The sequence below is a fragment of the Chinchilla lanigera genome, unplaced genomic scaffold (assembly GCF_000276665.1).
Source record: "Chinchilla lanigera isolate Chin_1 unplaced genomic scaffold, ChiLan1.0 scaffold00007, whole genome shotgun sequence".
Lineage (NCBI taxonomy): Eukaryota > Metazoa > Chordata > Mammalia > Rodentia > Chinchillidae > Chinchilla > Chinchilla lanigera.
Window position 1 is genome coordinate 23237494 of NW_004955408.1, and position 19898 is coordinate 23257391.

The window sequence follows — 19898 nt, forward strand, 5'->3', positions numbered from 1 at the left end:
GTCAATGATGGCGTGATAGTGAACCCTCAGGTCTCTTGACTCTCATACTATTTTCATAGGCACAAGGTACCCCGTTGGGAAGACAGGAAATGAAAATATGATAGAGTTGAGCTTCTCTTCGGCCAGAGCAGCCAACACACCAGCTGGGTTGGATCTGTTACTTCCTTTCTGTAATTCATCATTTAACTTCTCTTTACCATACACTGCCCCTGTCCTCACCCTTCCTTACTTGATTTCTTACTTCAAACCAACAGTAATGTACAACTGACTTGGCTTTACCCTGGACTGCTTCCCACTCTAATCTCTGTTCGCACAGATACCCATAGAATCAGAGAAAATACTTACGGCACCCGGAGCTTTGGGAACTTCTGGATGTCATTTTCTGTCAGGTTCTGAAATGAAGACACACATGGTAGGCAAGGTAAAACCCACAGAAGGGACACTGAGCCATGAGACTAACATATGAAACGGTAGAGTAGTAGCAACTACAGCAGACTAAAGAATAGCAAGGGTCTACTTTTTCAAACAGAATTTTGAAATTTGTGTTTTATGTAAAATTTTGAGTTTTAATGGTTAACAAAAAACTCGCTTCAGTGAGTAAACATGATGAGGACCAAATCCGTGAAACTCAAGAGAATTTGTTTTGTGAGCTAAATTTGGCCACATTAAGACCTCTTCCCTACACTTTTCACCAGTGTTTGAGGGCTCCCATCAATCTTCAAGGACGAGGAACAGTTAGAGTGTGGTATCTTCAAAGTGAGTGCAGCTGGGTGATCTTGGCAATGTGTTCATTAGATTCATATGATCCAACTCTTTGATGCAGTTTCTGGCCAGACTTCTCATCAGACCACCTGAGGCAGTGTGGGGAGGTAAAGAGAGTGAGGCAAGAGTCCTGGAAGAATCAGGCTTTGTCCAAGCTTCCAGAGGTGTGATAGTTGATCACTGGGTGCTGGGAGAAGGACACAGCCTGGGGGAAGTTTGGGAAGAGGTGGAGAGGAAGTTGGACTTGAGTAAAATGAGAGACAGAGGAGCAGGATAAGTTAAGAACAGGCATGTACAAAAGGGACAAGAACTGGGAGGGAAAATGGGACATATCAAAAGGGGGGTTCCGGAGAGCTTTGCTATGTAATGTAACCCCTCCTTGGCCTCTTTCAAAAACCTGCAGCAAACCCTGAGTTACTTGTATGATGGTTTTGGAGTTAGAGTTGTGGGTTTATCGTATAGTTAACCCAGGGAGTTAAGAAGGTCACAGAGACAGGAAAGCTGCACGCCAGGGGCCTGCTGGAGAGGAAAGTTGGCAGACACTGCCGCCCACCTATTCCAGTCCCACTCTTTTGTTTTTCCTTACTGTCAGGCCCTGGACTTTGTTCAGAGAAATAAATTCTGTTGCTCAAAAGTATCGAGCTCCTCAGATTCCCCTGCAGATGATGGATTCACATGACTCACTTGCAGCCGGTGAGATATAATTTGCAGTCAACGGAGTGGAACTTCCAGAAAAGTTGCTACTTTTCGTACTTTCTCAAAAAAATGAGAGACACATTCATCACGCTACTTTATTTTTTGCCTTTCCCTTCTTCCTCCACCTGAATTGCAGATGTGACACTAGAAGTAAAGTAGCCAGCTCAGAACTGTTATAACAAAAACCTTGGGATTTTGCATAGGGTGAGCACAGCCTGTTTCCAATGACTTCCTTGAGGAGCTCATCAGCCTCAAGTGCCATCTATACATATTACTTGAGAAAGGTCAGCCCCTATTCATGAACACTGTGTTCAGGTTTCCATGGTATGCAGCCACATGCCTTCCTAACCACTACAGAAGCACATTTTATCTCCCCTTATACACCTTCTGGATGCATAGGACCCTGATTCCCCACCAAAAAGATTCGCACTTCAGTGCAAAACAAATATGGCAGCAAGACAGATTCAGGAGACCTACTAGCTCCTACTCTTTAGAGAGGAGCGAAGGAAGGAAGAAAGGAAGGAAGGAAGGAAGGAAGGAAGGAAGGAAGGAAGGAAGGAAGGAAGGAAGGGCTAGAAGAAGGGAGAAAGGAAAGGGGGAGGAGGGAAGGAATGGGGAAAGGGAGAAAGGAAGGAAAATTCACTAGGACCTTCTATTATTGCCTTTAATGACAGATGGGCCCTGGATATTACAGAACTGGAGAGGGCAATAGATGAGTAATTATACCTTAGTCTAAGAACTCCAAATTATACCCAGAGCTCCTGGGTGGAGGGTGGGATTCAGTAAAAGCTGCCTTTAAAGACACCAGTTGCTGGGCCCTGCACTTGATTCTGCTTCCTGTTTTCCTGACTCCTGGCTTCCCTCTTTCTACTTCCTCCCATTCATGGAATCAGTAGAATGTGTAGCATTCTCTAAAAGACTAATAGATTCAAGAGATTAGAGCAGAGAACACATAACTGCTTAGATACCATCTCTCAACCAAGGCAGCAGTCCTGTCCTATCGGGCATGATACACAGGGGGTGCTCGGTGAATAATGGAGCTAAAAGTATCTATCCTGCACTGTGACCCACTACAACATGCTCAGTCTGTAGGCCAGAGAGCAAAGGCAGGATCAGAGAGAACAGGTGCCTTTTCCAGGTGACCCAGACATGTCTTCTTCCCTTTCCACTCAGCTGTGACATCTCTTTTTGTTGATGCCCAAGCAACAGAAAAGAACAACTGAGTTTCAGTAGTAATTGCAAGAATAGCAACAACAGACCTCCAGGAATTCTACTTACACAAAACTCACTATGAGTGAGTAATAAGTTAAGAACTCATACAGTATTGGACTAAATTAAATTTATGTGTTAGTTCCATTTTCAGGCCTGCAATTTAGAATCTCATCACACTTTGGCACATGTTGTCCTCTGTAAATGAAGTGGTTAGAAGCTTTTCTGAAGATATCTTTCTGCTGTAAGTCAGTCTTGTGGAAGGTAGGAATCAGGTCTCACCATTTCTCTATCCCCAGCACACAACATGAGTCATTATGAAAGGGAGCTCAGTAAAGTACTTGCCAAGCAAATGATCAGTGACTAAATGAATAACTTAGGTAGAATAGTTAAAAAATGTATCTAACATGGTACCCAGAAAGCAAATCTTTTTTTGTTTGTCTGTTTGTTTTCCGGTACAGGGAATCAAACTCACGACCTTGTGCTTGCCAGGCAGGCACTGCACTGCTGAGCTAAATCCCCAGCGCCCCGGCAAAGCAAATCTTAGACCAAAGCAAATCTTAGACCACCAGCCTCACTGTGAGATTTCAGAGGAGCAGAGAAAAAAACAGATGGCTATGGGTGATAGTGAGCTCACTACTGCTAAAGAAATTCAAGCACATGTTGGTGGCAGGGATACAACAGATAAAATGAATTGATAATGGGGTGAGGTGGTGCATGCCTGTAATCTCTAGCATTCTGGGAGACTCGGGCAGGAAGATCCAAAATTCAAGCCCAGCAGAGAAAACTTAGCAACTCAGCCAGATACTGTCTCTAAATAATAAAGGTGTGGGGAAGAGGGGAAGTACCTCAGTGCAAAGGCCTTGGGTTCAATACCTAGTACCACAAGATAGATATATACATACATACATACATACACAAATGGATTGGTGTGCTGGAAGGGAAGTGGGAATATGTAACTTCTTGATTCCTTCCAATTAACCTGAAGTCTCATTGTCAAGATCCCTTACTATGTTTTATGAATAACTCAGCTTGCCCTCCTTACTCTGAATCCAAACTGGAAACATCTACTCTGCTGAGATCCTTGAAGTCTTCTTGCATTTCTTATTAAAAGATGTACCAAAGTGCCCAGAAACGATGTTTGGTACTGCTCAGGGTCTCTCTTAACCTATAGGCAAAGGTGTCACTTCCAGTGAAACACTCACACCACCTTCCTGACCACAGCCAAGTGCATCTTCATCCTCAGAGCTGCATCCCTTTCCCTTTAATGGCTTGGTCCTTAATGTGGCCTTATTCCTGGCCTTATACTTAAAGCTTCTTGAGTTATAAGATAGTGGAGAGGGCAGTATCATGTGTGTTTGCCACAAAATCAATTACATGAATTCGATAGTGAAAAAGAGGGAAGTAGTTGAGATGGTGAGAGTGATTCCATCTTTCTTTCAACTCAGTGAATATTGGGCCCAATGTGAGAAATGGCAGGTAAGAATCTTCTGTTCTTATATGTTTTTTTTTTCCTAATTCAGGGGTAGCATTTGAATATATTTGCAAGAGCTATATGTTTTTTACAAAACTATATGTATTTTATTCTTTATACTGTGGCTTCAGAGTGTACGCTGGTATCAGTGACAGACTGGAGGGCTCCTGAATACAGAATTCTGAGACATGGTATAAGATGGGGCCATAGCAAACCCGTGAGGAGAGCAGAGGGATGCTGTTCTCAGGAAGACAGTGTTGACCATGGGCATCCTGGGGATTGGGTAGACCAGTTGGTCCTGCAACCATGGGGTGATAATAATGAGGACAGAATGTCTTTGACTTCAGTGTATCTGATGAGCCAAAGCTTACCAGAAATCGAGCCCCATCGATGTGATGCCTCCTCACAGCCTTCTCACAGTCCCTGTAGTTCAGCTGCATAGAGTGGGGAGGGAGGTGCTGTCAGTCAAGCTGGGCCAGGCTGGCCCCTGCCGTTGGTTTCTCCCCCACCCCCGCCTGCCCCAGAAGCTCAGCAATTTTCACACTTGTGGCTAGCCAGCCTCTTCTTTCTCTCCCCGTCTGGCAGAGGGGCCTTGCCCCACCTCAGCCCAGTTTTCACTACCCACCACCTCCCAGGACTGGTTAAAATGGAGAAATTGCTCACTGTAAGGTTTTTGGGCCAACCCTTCCAGAAAGATACTACTCTCCACACCAGAGAGAGGCTGGCTACAGATGCCCTAGGAAAATAGAGAGGAGCTGACTCAAGGAAGTAAACACTTGTCCCGCCCCAACCAAGGCAGCCTTGGTGAATACTGTGATGTATTTCTTTCAGTCCTTTTTTCCCTTTCATATTTCTAAACATAATGAAGGTTATATTCAGCCTTGTTTCCTGACTTTTTTTCTCTTAAATTACCTAATATGGTAATATAAGAACTGCCTGGTGTTGTGCTAAACTTACTTTAATGGTCACAAAATTATTTAATCACTCCCTTATTGCTGAACATTTAGTTTGTTTATCAAATTCCTGTTCCAATAATGATAATAAAAACTGCTAATTTCACAGAATGCTTTCTACATGGCAGGCACTGTTCCAAGTTTTTAAATTAATCTTAAGTAATTTAATCCTCACACTTTGCAGATGAGGCATGAGAGCCACAGAACATCAAATAACTTGTGTGAGTCTTAGAGGTGACAGAGCTTCAGGACATGGCTTTAAATGTCCATCAGGAAATTTCCTTTTGTCATAACTATTACTTATATGTAGTAAGTCAACTGAGAAAATGTAAGTACAGCTTAACTCATACACCATCCAGATCAAAATATAGAGCACCATGAATTTTCTTTTGCATAATTTTTTCTTTCTGCTTAAGAAAGTCAGCCAGGCATGATGCCACACACCTTTAATACCAGTGCTGGGAAGGCAGAAGCAGGAAAATCACCATGAGTTTGAGGCAGGTCTGAGCTACACAGTGAGTTCAAGGCTAGCATGAACTAAATAGTAAGACCTTGTCTTAAAAAAAGAAGAAGAAGGCAAAAAAAAAAAAAAAAAAAAAGAAAAAGAAAAAAAAGAAGAAGAAAGAAAGAGAGAGAAAGAAAGAAAATAAAAGAAAGAAAATGAAAGAAAAAAGAAAGGAAGAGAGGTATTCTAAGTAAGAATATCAGAATAGGGTTAGTTATAAGATCAACAGGCCTGGGCATTTTTAAGGTCTTGATTATTTTCCAAAATCAAGTGACTATCACATGAAGTGTTCATTCCACACATCCTCAGGATCATATGTATTTGCATTTAAAATATCTCTAAGTTTGATGGCTGGAGTATTTAAGGTTAAATATTTACCTTGAGTATTCTAGCTTTTCCTCACAAAGGTAGGCCTCACAGTCTGTCATAGACTTCTTTGGGCCAAGTTTAAAATGAAGTTCTTATCTTATGGCCAACAAATGTAAAAGACAATACAATTGTCCCCTCTTTATGTGGAGGGGGAGCGTGAATATCATCCTCAGAAAGCTGATTTAGAGGTCAGCATCTATGGGGCTTTGGCGTCTCTTTGATCTGCATGCACAAGGTACAAGTGGTTCTTGGAATAGTCAACAGCTTTTAATTAATCATTTTCACTGTCGTCATTATCAGATGAATTGTCAGTTTTGCAGAGTGCTAGTTTTGACCTAGATTGATTGTAGACTTGAACCTAGATGTTTGATCTTGATGCAGTAGGATCTGGGCCTAAGGTCTAGAATTTGTTTTTTAAACAAGCACCCTAGGTGATTCGTGTGAGCATAGAGATTTGGTATGTACTGATCAAGGCAATTAGCTGGCTTTGAGGATGGGACTGGGGTCCAGAGAGAGAAAGGGACAAGCCTAAGAACACATAGTGAGTTGGGGACCCAGACAGGATTAGAGCACATGGCTGCAAACTAGTGACTCTTTGCATCTTTCCTGGCCTGTGATCCCTCTCCCTGTTCTGATGAGAACTTGACCAGTAAATTCTGTTGTTCAACTGAGTTGTATAATTCTGTCATACTTGAAGATGAGACCTGTCAGTGCCTCTCCATCTCTTTCAGAATTTCCTCTGTAATGATCATTTCCTTTCTCCTTTCTTTATTGAGCTAGCATGTAACTTGACTCCATCTTGGCAGATTTCACTTTTTACCCTAATGTATGTGATCTACATTTACAAAAAGTACTTAAAAACATCTTTCAAAAGCCAATTGTCCAACCACCTTTCCATCCACAAGTTTATGATAACTGTGTGAAGGGAAAAAAGTAACAAAAATGAAATGCACAAAAAAAGCAAAGCATGGAATCTGTGGACTGTGTTCCTACCTTGCCATACCTAGTTCAACATGTTCATATTTCCTTCTGTAAATTGGGGAAGAACAGTTGTAACTGTAAATACCATGGCACTAAGTAGATCCTAGGTTTGATTATGTGTCCTAGGAAGTCTATTCTACCCCCTCAGGGTCTCAGTTTATCTCAGGAAAAAAAAAAAAAAAAAAACTTGAATTAGATGACTGTTAAGGTCTTAGATTCACAATATCCTGTCCATGGCAGTCTGAAATATCAACTGCATTTTATGTCACCCTGCAGGGATAAGAGTGTTAGAAGCTCAAATTTCTGTTGTAGGGCGTCTTACCCCTTGGGTAAGGATAGAGTCCCTAATCAAGTCATACGGCTTGAGATCTCTCCAAGCAGATATGCGGTCTTCATCAGTATAGACCAGGCAGACACAAGGACACCTGAGTACCTCCTCCAAGCTTGGAAGGGAGAACAGCAAAACTCTGGTTCCTTTTCTGCCACATGCTTGGCTTCTGATTCTACCTAGCTAAGCCTCTTCCCCGTAAAGGACCTCAGTTTTCCCAGCTGTGTACTGGTGCTCATACCAGTTTTCTTGCTTGCCTCCCAAGATCATCAAAAACCTCTAAAAGGAGTCTGACTGATATAAGAGCTTGAAGACTACTCTTTCATGGTCATGAGCAATGAATGTTCAAATGCTGTATGTAAAACCATTCATCACACCCCTTTATTCATCTCTTTTACTACGCTTTTTCTCCTACCCTCAGGACTCTGTGTCTCCCCTTTCTAGTAAGTCACCTTTATTACATTAGCTGTTGCAGTCTACATCTCAGGACATGAACTTTGAAACAAAACAGGTGTGGTTAAAATTCTGCCTCTATTGCATGTGGTCTCTGGGGGGATTTGTACCATCTAACCTACATGAGCTAATTTTATAGCTGAGCCAATGGGACAATCTTGACCTCTTAAAACAGAGGGAATATTCAGTGGGACAATGCCTGTAGAAAATCAAATTCAGATGCTCACACAGAGTAGGGATACACTCATTTGAAAGCTCCCTTCTATCCTTCTCTGTAGAATGTATTGCCAGAAAAATTTAGCAGTCTATGTGACATTCATTCAACCAGTAAAGTTGCCACAGAGTGAGTACCGTACTCTCCCATTGCTCTTTTATGTCTCCTATGTTCTATCCAGATTCCCTCTTCAAGCCTCTGCCCAGCCCACTGAAGTTACCACCGGCCCAACCATTGACAAAAGAGCAAGGCTCACCTTCTTGAAATAGTCAGCAAGGCTGTCAGGGTCCCAGGCCAAGACCTCTGAGCGAAAGGGCACATTCTTCAGTGCCATGGTTGCTGTCCTGGGAGGACACTCACAAGCTGGGCACAGGAACTGCACCCATGAACAGAGAAGAACCCCAGATCCAGACTTTGGAGGTGTGCTTCGCTCTTCCAATTCCCAGCTGGCCTCAGGAACACCTTCTTTGGAGCAGACGTCTTTTCTACTCTAGTAAGATCCCAAAAAGCAACAGCTTCCTCTGCGAACAAATATGGTCTCTTCTCAGAAAACGACTCAGCTAGTTTCCTTTACCACTTCCTCTGCTGAGTTCTAAATAAGTAAACAAGGAAGCCCAGCACTGGGGACTTGAAATGCTGACAGACAGTGTTGGTAATTCCCATTGGTCCCAGTCACCCTCGCCTCCTGGAAGGGCCAATGAGGAGGACTTCAGCTGCAAAGTCAGTCCAAGTATATTTCCATGAAAACTCCTAGCACCCATAGCTCTCTGCCGCATTGCTGCTTGGCTGCATTTTTGCAGATAAAAATCTCTTTTGACAGCTGACCTAAAATATAGATAATTTCTCACATTAGTGAACAGTGGTGGGAAGGAGCATGGCCTTTGAATGCTTTCAAACCTCTTTCCCTCCCACCCCTCAGTTTCTACCAAAGTTGGGCTGCCTTCAGCCACCTCTTTACTGTGATGGCAAGTGAGTTCTTGGTGGGCAAGTGAGCCAGACGCCTAGAGTTGAAAGAGCTGCCACAGTGGAGTGAACTGGGCTCAATTTCTGCTGGGAATGCTTCCACACTATACAGTCTTAGGCAAGCACTGAGAATCTAGGTAATTCAGTTTCAGTATTTGTGAAGAGGAATTATACTTGTAAAACTTGAATGCATTTTCCTCCCCACATTTAAAAGGGAAAAATGTAAAGAAAAAAATGCAACAGTGCTGTTCACAGTGCCAATGTGCTGCTCAGTGTGTCCACCCTGTGTTGTATTTGTTAGTTTCCTCCACATATTCTGTGAACTACTGATTCTAGCCAAAGGGCACATTTCCTGGAGATGGTAGATGGAAATCTGTTTTCTTCATCAGTCTCAGACTCTGTGCACTTCTCATAAATTGAGCAATTCACTAGCAATTGCTGAGTGTATATCTAAAGGCAAATGTACTTGTGCTATATGGCAGTCTCTGAACACAGGTTAGCTACTTTATCCAGTGCTCCATAAACACACACACACACACACACACACACACACACACACACACACACAGAGCCATCTGCCCCAGTGTTTGAGGAAAGAATTGAGCCCTCTTGTCCTTACTGAATGATGACACTGGCACCTGAGGTAGTGCTTTCCTGAGGGACATTCAAGGATAGCTTTGGTCATGCCTGATTTCCATCTTATATACAATCTAAGGAGCCTTGCTATTGCTACAGTGTGTCTGTCTTACTACCAGCTGTGGGTTTAAGTAAAGTATACATTTTGCACCAGTGAGGTATACAATAGTCCATAATAGTGAGTTTCTGTAGCCTCCCTGCAAGGATTGCTGTGGGCATCAATCAAGATAGCACAGACCAAGTGTTCCTTGCAGGATACTGCGCCTACGAACACTGAGTAACTGATCGTGCTCTATGAAGCACAGCCCTGCTGTTTCAAAGCTCTCCCATCACTTCATTTTTCAAATCACCAACACAGAAGCCATTTGTAGGCAGAGGGAGAGAAATCATTTTCAAGTAGAGTAATCAAAAAGACATCATTTGTATGTCTATATCTGTTTTCATGAGAAACCACTTTGAAGATATCAATATGTAATACACCAAGCATTGTTAATTCCCTACCACTCTGTTTGTAACTCTGTACTGTCTGTACTGATCCTTTGCTATTTTGTAAAATGTTGTCGGTCTGTTAGTATTTTTCACCTTTTATTTTTAAAATAATAATTAAAAAAAGCAAAAAAAAAAAGACGTCATTAAATTAACTGGGATTTAAGCAGAATCTTGAAGGATGGAGGACACAGGAGGAAATTCTGGACCTCAGTCAATCTCACTGTAAAAACATACAGCACCTGTGCAAAGGAACGTTCCAGAGCATACTTAAAAATTAAAGCAAGTTTTTAAATGATGATCATCCCACTCAGGAGAAGATAACAAAAAACAGAAAAGCAGAAATTAAAAATGAAGGTATCATTAAATATTAGATTGCTCCAGAAGAATTATCCAGTAACTGTAGCCAAATGAACAATCCATGGAGCTCAGTGAGAAGTCAGCCACAGCAGCTCAGAAACCCACGTGACAATAAAGATGATGGCAACAAGCCTAAACAATACAATACCCCAAAACTTCCTATGTGCCTGGGCATGTGCTGAGAACTTTGTGCTGACTGTCGGCTCTTTTATTACTCCCACTTTACAGAAGAGAAAACTGAGGGTCAGAGATATGAAGCTACCTCCTTATCTCCTACTTCTTAGCAAATAGATTGCACAACCTGGCCTTATCCGACATATCCCTGAGTCTAGAGAGCCTGCCTTTTGACATTTGCTCTCTCAAGACACAGAAACATTATAGAACCCTGTCCAAAGTGGATTCGGGATCCAAAGCCAGGTTGTCTCCAGAGCCTGTGCAATTTTCCCTCTATTAATGTGAGGCATTTACATAGTCTGCTTCCCATGATGAGCAAGTGAGGCTGTCAGTCTAAACAAGCTCAGAAATGTTTCCCACACTTTGCACAAGGCAAGTATCTGGTGCCTCTCCCCATAAAACCAAAAGCCCCTTCCTCTGAAAGGGCAGCCAGGCAGGCAAGAGAGGATGGTGCAAGGGGAAACTGGTTGCTTCAGCCTGGTGCCTTTCCTCTTCCCCAGGCCTGGCTGATTTCACAATAATCACAAGTTTCACATCTCCTATCCATGGCAGGAGTGTTCCAGAAGCTCTGAGGGAAGGGCCAGTTAGCCCCCAAAAGAAATCAAGAGGAGCCTCATGGTCCTGTGCCAGTGGCCTCACTTGATGAGCCTCAGTTTTCTCCCTTGTGAAATGGAACAGGCATAAGAGCAGCCTCTGGGGATAGCCCAACACTTGGGAATGTTGTGATGACACCAAATCTGTTTGGTTTTCAGCAACGGTCTGCTGGCTTTGATGAGCATAGAACAGAGAAGAGGGTAGAAATCAGGTGAGGCACAGAAATTTAAGGGTGAGCATCTAGAAATAAGGATCCTCTTCCCTATCCTATCTTTCTCCAGCAACCAGGTAGAAAAATGAAGCACTTAGAAAGGAGCAAGTGAAAAGATTTGCAGATGTATTCTTTACAGACATCCCTCAGGATCTGCAGGGGATTGGTTCTAGAATTCTCTGTGTATACTGAAATCTGTGGATGTTAAAGTCCCTTAAATAAGATGGTATAGTATTTCTGTATCACCTACATACATCCTCCTGGGTAAATCATCTCTGGATTGCTTATAACACCTGATACAATGTAAATGTATGTGAGCAGGTGTTAACACTATATTATTTAGGGAATAATGACAAGAAAAAAGTGTACTCATGTCTAATGTAGATGCAACTTGTTTTAAAATATTTGCCATCTGCAGCATACTGGATCCACTGATAGAAAACTCCTGTATATTTCAAAGTGAGGGTAGCATAGCAGTTTCTGCACGTAACATTATGCTAGTACACAGGGACAGGGACTTGTGGATAGAAATCTTCCATAAGCATCCAGTGGAGGGTGTGGATGAGAAAACAATACTTGCAGGGACCAATGCGTCAGTTTGATAGAGCCTAGGGACAAAAGGGGTGTGACAGCAGCAAATTATTACCCCAAATGAAGGGTTACCCCCAATCTCTTCCTTACTAACACATCCAGGCCTACAGCTCCCTCCTTCTCCTTTGAACCCACAGCAGAATCAGGCAGGGAAATAACTGTCTTTCTCCCTAGCTAATCTTAGAGTTTAGAAAGATGACACTTCATTAAAAGAGACTTGGGAATTACAGTTCCTGTGTGTGAGGCTGGGGAAGGGACCTGGCAGCTGTCACGTAGGGACCAGGGAAAAAGAATTGTAGGCAGATTATGGATGACAACGTGTTGACCATCTTTGAGTAAGAGCCTAAGTCACTGAAGATTCATCTGTATCTGGAATTGTTCTGGGTGACAAAGAGCTCCACTCACACAAAAGGGCCCAACAGAGTGAGGATGAGATAGTTAGGGATCGCCATGGTGGGACAGTGGTGGGGCAGAATGCTGGGAAAACAAAAATAAACCCCTGGACACAGTAAACTATTATCCTTTGTACCATGGCATGTTTCAACAGGCCTCTCATGAGACCCTGATAAAACCACAAAAGCAGTGGTTTTGCATAAAAAGAGAAACTGTTACCAAGAAAACACCAAGTAAGCCCTCTAGTCTCACTTATTCTTAGTCAACTTAACAGTCACTAATTTTGGACGTTACATAGCTGGGCAACACATTATTAGTTTCCCACTAGCTGTGCTGTAGGTAATACAGCTGGTAAGACGGGTATAGTAACAGTTTCCTAGCTTCCTTCTCGGGGAAATCAAGGTCACTTTTGTGGAAAACGTTGGCTCTTTATGTGGGCCTGCCAGTGTGTGATGGGTAACTAAAAGGGGATAGGAGGCTTGGCATTTCTGTCTTTAGATTGCGTCTGTCCTCCTTCCTGTGTTAATCCTTCGATTGTATTCTACTCAGCTCTGCACATAGACATGTTGATCATTTAAAAATGTTTTGTCTAAGACTGTAATACAGCGTTAACTCAATCCGCCGTCCAGTGGAGGTGGGACGTATTTTCTTTCTTTTCTCTTTTTCCATTTGTTTGTCTATTGTTGTTTTTCCTGCTGCTATCCTTGTTCGTCTTCAGCAGCCACAGAAACTCAAGCATCTGAAGATATGGCCACACCATAGGCTCCAGACCCACAAAGACTGGGACATTTTAACAGGATGATAGCACCAGATACACAAAATTTCAGCAACCTCTAGGACAAATTGACTGTGATCATCCATTGATCCAAGTCTATCACAAGAAGAAATGTCTTTGAAACTCTGTTCCTGGCCAGCTGGGGGGAAGTATAGAACCTTAACTCATCCCAACAAATCCTGCTGCTCTCTTTGCTCTGGAAGCAGCTTGGTCACTCGCTGACATCCTTCAGCCAAACCTCAATTTGGTCAACACCTCCCATGCACATACACACATGCACGAAAGCTTTGCCCATGAAGGAGTGTGTATGCTTGCAATATTTGGCCCAGTCTTGTTTCTACCATCGCTGGGTCAAAAGATTCTGCTATCTGGTACCAAGGAGAGCCAGTAAGGGTTTTGCCTCATGCACCTGAAGCCATACACAGAACCCTAAAGTTCTCCTCAAAATGTGCTAGGCAGAGAGGACGGGCCTCTCATGCAAATATTCCAGATCAGGAGGCTCAGCACTCACCAGTGCTCCTGGAGGCTGTGGAGTGGGAGGCAGCGGTGAGGAGGCCCATATAACCCCTCAGCCCAGTCCTTCTCCAGATGACATTCCACTCTGCCTGGTCACTGACACTGTCTTTACCTCCCCCATCCCGGGATAATGCCGGAGGAAAATATGACCTAGCCACTCTGTACAAGGCAACAAGGAGCAATATTTTCCACTTCCTCAGAGCTGACAATTTTAATCTCTAAATTAAAAAAAAAAAATTATCCCCTCTCTTTCTCTTGCTTTGCTCTTTTAGTTGAAGTACCTCAGAACTTCAAAGGCAAGTGGGAGGAAGTGCTTATTTGCACTTCCTGTCTAACCTCCCCTCTGTCTGCCCCATTTTTCACCTTGGCAGCCTGCACGGAGATAGATCTGCTGCGAAGAGAAACTCTGCAAGTGCCAGTAAGGGTGGGTAGAGTGTAGGCAGGAGCCAGGAGAGAGAAAAGCAGACTTTCTGTTTAATACAAGAAAAAATCTTGCCTTCCTCCTCTGGCAAAGGGGAGAAAAATAGAGAGGTGAGTGCAAGAAAAAGGGAGCAACTTAACCCCCACTGAACGAAGGCAACTGTGACCTATTCCAGGTACTTATCGGCAAGAAAAAGCTGTGGGCCCAGGATGTTCATACATGCCACTAAGACAAGGCAAGATTTGTAGTAAACAAAAATGGGGGCTGGGGATTTAGCTCAGCGGCAAAAGCGCCTGCCTGGCAAGCGCAAGGTCGTGAGTTCCGTTCCCGGTACCGGAGAAAAACCAAAAAAAAAAAAAAAAAAATGGCACGGGTTAGGGGTTTGGGGTAGGTTTGGGGAGAAGTGGTTACATTCAGAAAGCCTGTACATTATCCACCCTCCCATGAAGCCTCAAGGCTTTGCGGAAAAGAAACGCTATGTTCTTACATATATCATGTAACTCTCATAATGACTCCTTGTGAAAGACAAATAGAGTCACAACTACTCATTTTACAGACTGAAAAGAAAGGCTGAGGGAGACAATGCTCATTCAAAGAGTTGCAGATGATCAGAACTAGAATGTGGTATTTGCAGCCAAATCTGTGTGATACTGAGGCTCTCTCTACTGAAAGAGGCAGATTCTGAGGATGAAAATATTTCCCAGTGAGTAATCAATATTTACCCAAAACAAGTCTTGCCAAACATATTTGTTAAGCTCTGAAAAACAGGATATTTTGTCTCTGAGTTCTCCTACAGTGATGACTCTTGGATCACATGCATTTTTCCTAGCAAAGAAGAAACATGCTTAGCAATTCTCATGCAGGGTTGGTGTGGGCTCCTGGCGTCCTTCGATTCTCCGCTGCAATAAAGGAGGTACCTCTTATTGAACTAAACATCTTATCAGGTCAGATCAGTTATCAGCCAAACTAAGATGTTTTTGAAAGAGGAAAGGGTGCTACTTGTGCTATGCTGGGCCAGTGGGTACACTTCTGGGCCATTCCTGGCAAATGAATAGAGCTCTTCTCAAATGAGCACTGCGTGTGCCTGTAGCCTGCCTGAGGTGTATGCGGCAACACAGCTCTCAGTGATTTTATCCTATGAGTTCTTCACCCAGGTCATAGCCTCTTGCAGGCTAGGATTAGGGTTCCACTGAGTCAGGCTGAGGGTGGGAGGTGGGCATGGTAGAAAAGGGGAAACTGAGGGAGAAAAGAAGCACCAGCCTTCTTCATCTGTTCTTGCCTCAGGCTTTGAAGAGGCCTGCATCCTTGCTGCTGTGGTGTCTCTGCAGCCACCAGCTTCACGTTCCCAGCCTGGTTTTGAAAACTGTCTTTGTGAACACGTGAAAGCACTTATATTCTTCCAAAAAGTTACCCGTGGCTCAACTCAGGTTAGGTAGAGTTGGGTTCTGTTGCTTACAACCCCAAAAGATTCTCCCAGCACACGTAGATCATTAATCTTCAATTCCTCTGTACAATGTCAAAGGGTATAAAAGAGGTAGCCTGGAGCTCCTAAGCTCCCAGGGGTAGGGAGGTTGGGAGTCCTCAGGCCTAGATTCTCACCAAGCAGTGCCATCAGCTCAACATTAAACCCCTTTTAAAGCCTCCTCATCTATAAAAAGGGACAGTAACACTTAATATTTCTCACAGTGCTTTTGCTGATATATAAAGTTGCTGTGTCACATGCCTGAACTGTGTCTAAGGTATCATAGAGATGTTTTCATTCATTTTCTTCTCCCAGACAGTTTCTAAGAATGTTGTCTGCCTTTGAGTGCCAGCATTCTATGATCCTGTCAGTAGCTGATTAATTTTTTTTGGTCTGCCTTTGTTCAGAGAACAACAAAAAGAAGCACAAATAGTTTGGTAGTGACCATTTATTCTGAAGAGCTTTCAGGGAGTGCCATCAGAGGGAGATCGGGTATGTTATCAGCCAAACCAAGATGTTTTTGAAAGAGGAAAGGGTGCTACTTGTACTATGCTGGGCCAGTGAGTACACTTCAGGGCCATTCCTGGCAAATGAATAGAGCTCTCCTCAAATGAGCGCTGCTTGTGCACGTAGCCTGCTCCAGGTGCGTGGGGAAACACAGCTGTCAGGGATTTGATCCCATGAATTCTTCACCCAAGTCACAGCCTCTTGTAGGCTGGGTTTCACCAAATCTGCATTAAATCAAGTGTTAATTACAGATTTACAAAACAGGAGTGGCCACAAAAATGATGAGAGCTAAGAATGACGGAAAAGCCACACAAAAGCAAAGAAAAACTGCAGGCACCAAAGTTCAGAAAACCTTTCTGTATTCTCACCTCAGACTTCTTGCCGATCATTATATCGATGTCTTCATCTGTTTTCTTCTGCACAATCTTAGTTGAGCAGAAGTCCCTGTTTCTTACTCATTCTGGCCAGTGATAACTATTTGCATTTAGTGAGAAATCAGGATCCTACTTGCCACAGACAGAAACTCCAAGTGCAAATCAGTTCTCAATTTGAGCCTGTGTTCATTGATTGCAGTATTCATGTAGACCAGTGACTGCTAAATCCCAGTGGCTCTGGGAGTGAGGCCCTCCCAGAACATGACCTTGGCCTGCCCTTACTGGAACTGGACAGTCTACTTTCTCTTTCAACCAAGGAGAGGCTACTAAATATAGCATGTGACTAGACAACAAAAGTGCCAGAGTCCTCTAGCACTGAAAAACAAGAAACCAATTCTCACACCCAGGCCTCTCCCCTCCCTCTCACCACTGTTCCTCGTATCTACTGTACAGTCTCAGAACCTCTTGGCAGAGTCTTCTCCCTCCCCGCCAACTTTGTGAGTTAGGGATTCTCACCTAGGCAACTTCAAAGCCAGGATTCTCCCAATGGGAGCTTCATCTTTGTTCCTGTTTTGGTGGTTTCCTGGGATCTTAAAGGGACTCAAGATTATTCTGGAAATCTGGCAGCATGATCTTGCTGGTCTAGCTTTTCTTTTCAAGTCTATTCCCTTTATTCCCCCAAAGTCAATCATCTCTTCTTAAGACAGAACCCAGGGGAGTCAAGGCTCAGATTCTAGACTCAGAATGATACGTTTGAATCCCAACTCTGTTACACTCCAGCTAAGAGACCTTGGGCAACTTACTTAGCTTCTTTGTGCTACAATTTCCACAGGGTATGGGCAACTCTATATAATAGCAGTTGTGAAGAACTGGTGAAGTAAAATTGAAGCAAGGAGCACAGCTCTTCAAATGCTGTAGAGGGTAATCTTTGCTGGGATTGTTCACTACTCTGAACACATCTGATTTATTAATTCCTTCCCAGGGGCCAGCCAGAGCAGCAGTCAGCTCTCCAGTGTTGTGTGGTCCTAGGTCACATATAGTACTAAGCTGAGCTCTCCTGGGACACCCAGGGACAAAGATCAATTGTATACACTGTTCTCTAACATTTTGAGTGCAGACAGACAGCAATAGTGCTAGAGTCTGGCTTTCGTAATAATTAGAAAGAGGTGCTGCCAGCTGGTAGGCTGTTAAGGCCAGGGGGAAATGAAGCAAGGAAAGGCAGCCTGATAGGAAGAACAGCAGCCCAATGCAAGGCAGTACTAATGCAAGCCCACTGTGGGCACTGGTGTCAGGGAGATGCTAAGGCAGGGTAGGGCTGGGGCAAATGGAACAGCTCAGCTTATATCTGTTGTCACCTGGTAATGGAAGAGGACACATGTAAAAATGTGGGTCTTGTGTTGCCGTATATTTAAGAAAAGCTAGAAAGCTACATTTTATTTAAAAACAAACTCAAAAAGAAAGTGTAAACAATTGTGGTAGGCAGAATAATGGCCCAAAAAGATCTCGATGCCCTAATTCTGGAATATGTCAGTGCCAGGTTACATGGCAAAGAGGAATTAAGACTGCAGGTTGAAATCAAGATTGCTAATCAGCTGGCCTTAAGGGGAGTATCTTGGGATATCTCATGGGCCAAATGTAATCAAAAGGTCCTTAAAAATGGAAAAGAGAAACTGAGACTACAGCTCAGAGGCAGAGTGCTTGCCTAGCATGCGCAAGGACCTGGGTTCAATTCCTAGCACAGAAGAAAAAAAAGTGGAAGAGAGGTGGGAGAAGAGAAAATCAAAGAGAGCTGTGACTATAGAAGAGACACCAAGAGATACAATCTTAATGGACTGGAAAACGGAAAAACAAGACCATGAGCCAAAGAATGTGTATGGCTTCTAGAAGCTAGAAAAGGCAGGGTAAGGTTCTCTCCTAGAACATTCAAAATGGAATGCAGCTCATGATTTTAACCTGGGGAAACCTGTATGAGATGTCAACCTCCAGAGCTGTATGGTGATACCTTTGTGTTAAATCACCAAGATTGTGATACTTTATTACAGCAGTAACAATAAACCAATACATCAATTCCCTTAAGAAAATAAAAGTAAGCCAAACACACCATGTCTGCTGGCTGCAGGAGTTGCAAGCCACTTCTGACTGAAAATTGCTAAATCACACAGACTAATTTTTAAGTAGTAAAGACTTGAAAATCACCAACAAGGACCCCATGACCTCATCCAGGGCAGTGAGGAACCGGAAATAACACAGCTATGATTTATGCTAGTTATGCCAAGTCTTAGAAGAGAACTCAGATCTTTAACCCAGCATCCATACAAGGTGAACTACTGTTGGTAAGTCCCTGCTGATGTGGAATTCCACATCCAAATCCCAAGTGGACTTGTCAGTTTATGTAAGCACAATGGGACATAGCAGGGAGAAGGAAGAAATAGCAACTTAGGCAGCAGGAGCCATTTGCCTACTGTTCTATTCAAGAAGCAAAGCAGTGCCCCAGGGGAAGCTCCCAGAGTCCCGCTGTAGTGCTATCTTCAGAACTTAACCCTAAGAAAGACTCTGAGACACAGGGCACTACACTGGGCTCTTACTGGTATCAACTCCATTGCCTGCTTCCCAGACCCCTTTTCCTGTTTTTCAAGCCAGCTGCATTTCTTTTTTCTTTTCTTTCTCTTATTTTCCTTTGCACATGTAATTTTTGAAGCCCCATTCAGTTTCTGCAGAAAGCTCTGCACTGGGTGAAAGCAGAAGCATGCTTGTCTTCATTGAAAATCTCTCTCAGGGGTTTTATGGGCCCCCAGTCTTGGATTGCTATACAAGGATGGCCATGGATAAGAGCTGACTGCCTGGGAAATGAAATCAGACATGTGTCATTTTGACATAGCAAGGGCCTGTAGAGGTACTCGGCTCCAAAGTGGCAGCCCGTGGGCATCTTCTAACTATGGGTGTTCTGTTTGGTCTATCTCATTCCTCATTGTCCCCACCATGAGAAAAGTTATTTTGAAAGCCTTCAAGGAGAGAACATTCTCTTCTATTTGCCTCAATCCTCCCACGATCTTATACCATCCCCCTTTGTTTATCTATATTCTTTACCAAGTTCCCAAAAGAATTTTAGTCTGTGAAAATTTAACCTTATACGAGTTCCTCATTTAATTCAGTTCATTTGTTCATTTACTCCATAAATATTTATTGATCATCTGTGTGACACCATATGTGTCAAAGAATGTAATGGGAATGTAAAGGTGAACAAAGTGGTTGTTCTAACAGCCTAAAATGATAACCATTATAGAGATAATAATAATGAAAAGTATTGAGTATTTATTTTGTTTCAGGCTACCTACATTCTAAGCCATACATATATACATATATATGATTCATAGGCTTACATATGTATAATATAATGTATGACTTTATCATCAATAATATGATAAATATGATAAATGACATAATGATAAATGACTTTAATCATTTATGTAATCAATATTCCTTATCCTTAA

General features: G+C 43.0%; 1 protein-coding gene and 1 long non-coding RNA gene across 4 annotated transcripts in view; both read right to left on the bottom strand.

Annotated features, from left to right (window-relative positions):
- Lcp2 (lymphocyte cytosolic protein 2 (SH2 domain containing leukocyte protein of 76kDa)) overlaps window positions 1-8539 on the bottom strand; it is a 45896-nt gene extending 37357 nt beyond the window's left edge. For 2 of the 3 annotated variants that reach the window (XM_005376313.2, XM_013509200.1), the window contains exons 1-3: window positions 8201-8539; window positions 4513-4575; window positions 346-392 (exon numbers count right to left, since the gene is read on the bottom strand). In XM_005376313.2, the coding sequence (XP_005376370.1) occupies window positions 346-392; window positions 4513-4575; window positions 8201-8278 (188 nt within the window). In that variant the 5' untranslated portion in view covers window positions 8279-8539. The remainder of the gene's footprint in view (window positions 1-345; window positions 393-4512; window positions 4576-8200) is intronic. The other variant, XM_013509206.1, reaches the window with a different exon arrangement.
- Window positions 8540-15974: 7435 nt separating this feature from the next.
- Window positions 15975-19898, bottom strand: part of LOC102016566 — a 22535-nt gene continuing 18611 nt past the window's right edge. Inside the window, exon 4 of the long non-coding RNA XR_259704.1 lies at window positions 15975-16257. This is a non-coding gene — a long non-coding RNA (uncharacterized LOC102016566). The remainder of the gene's footprint in view (window positions 16258-19898) is intronic.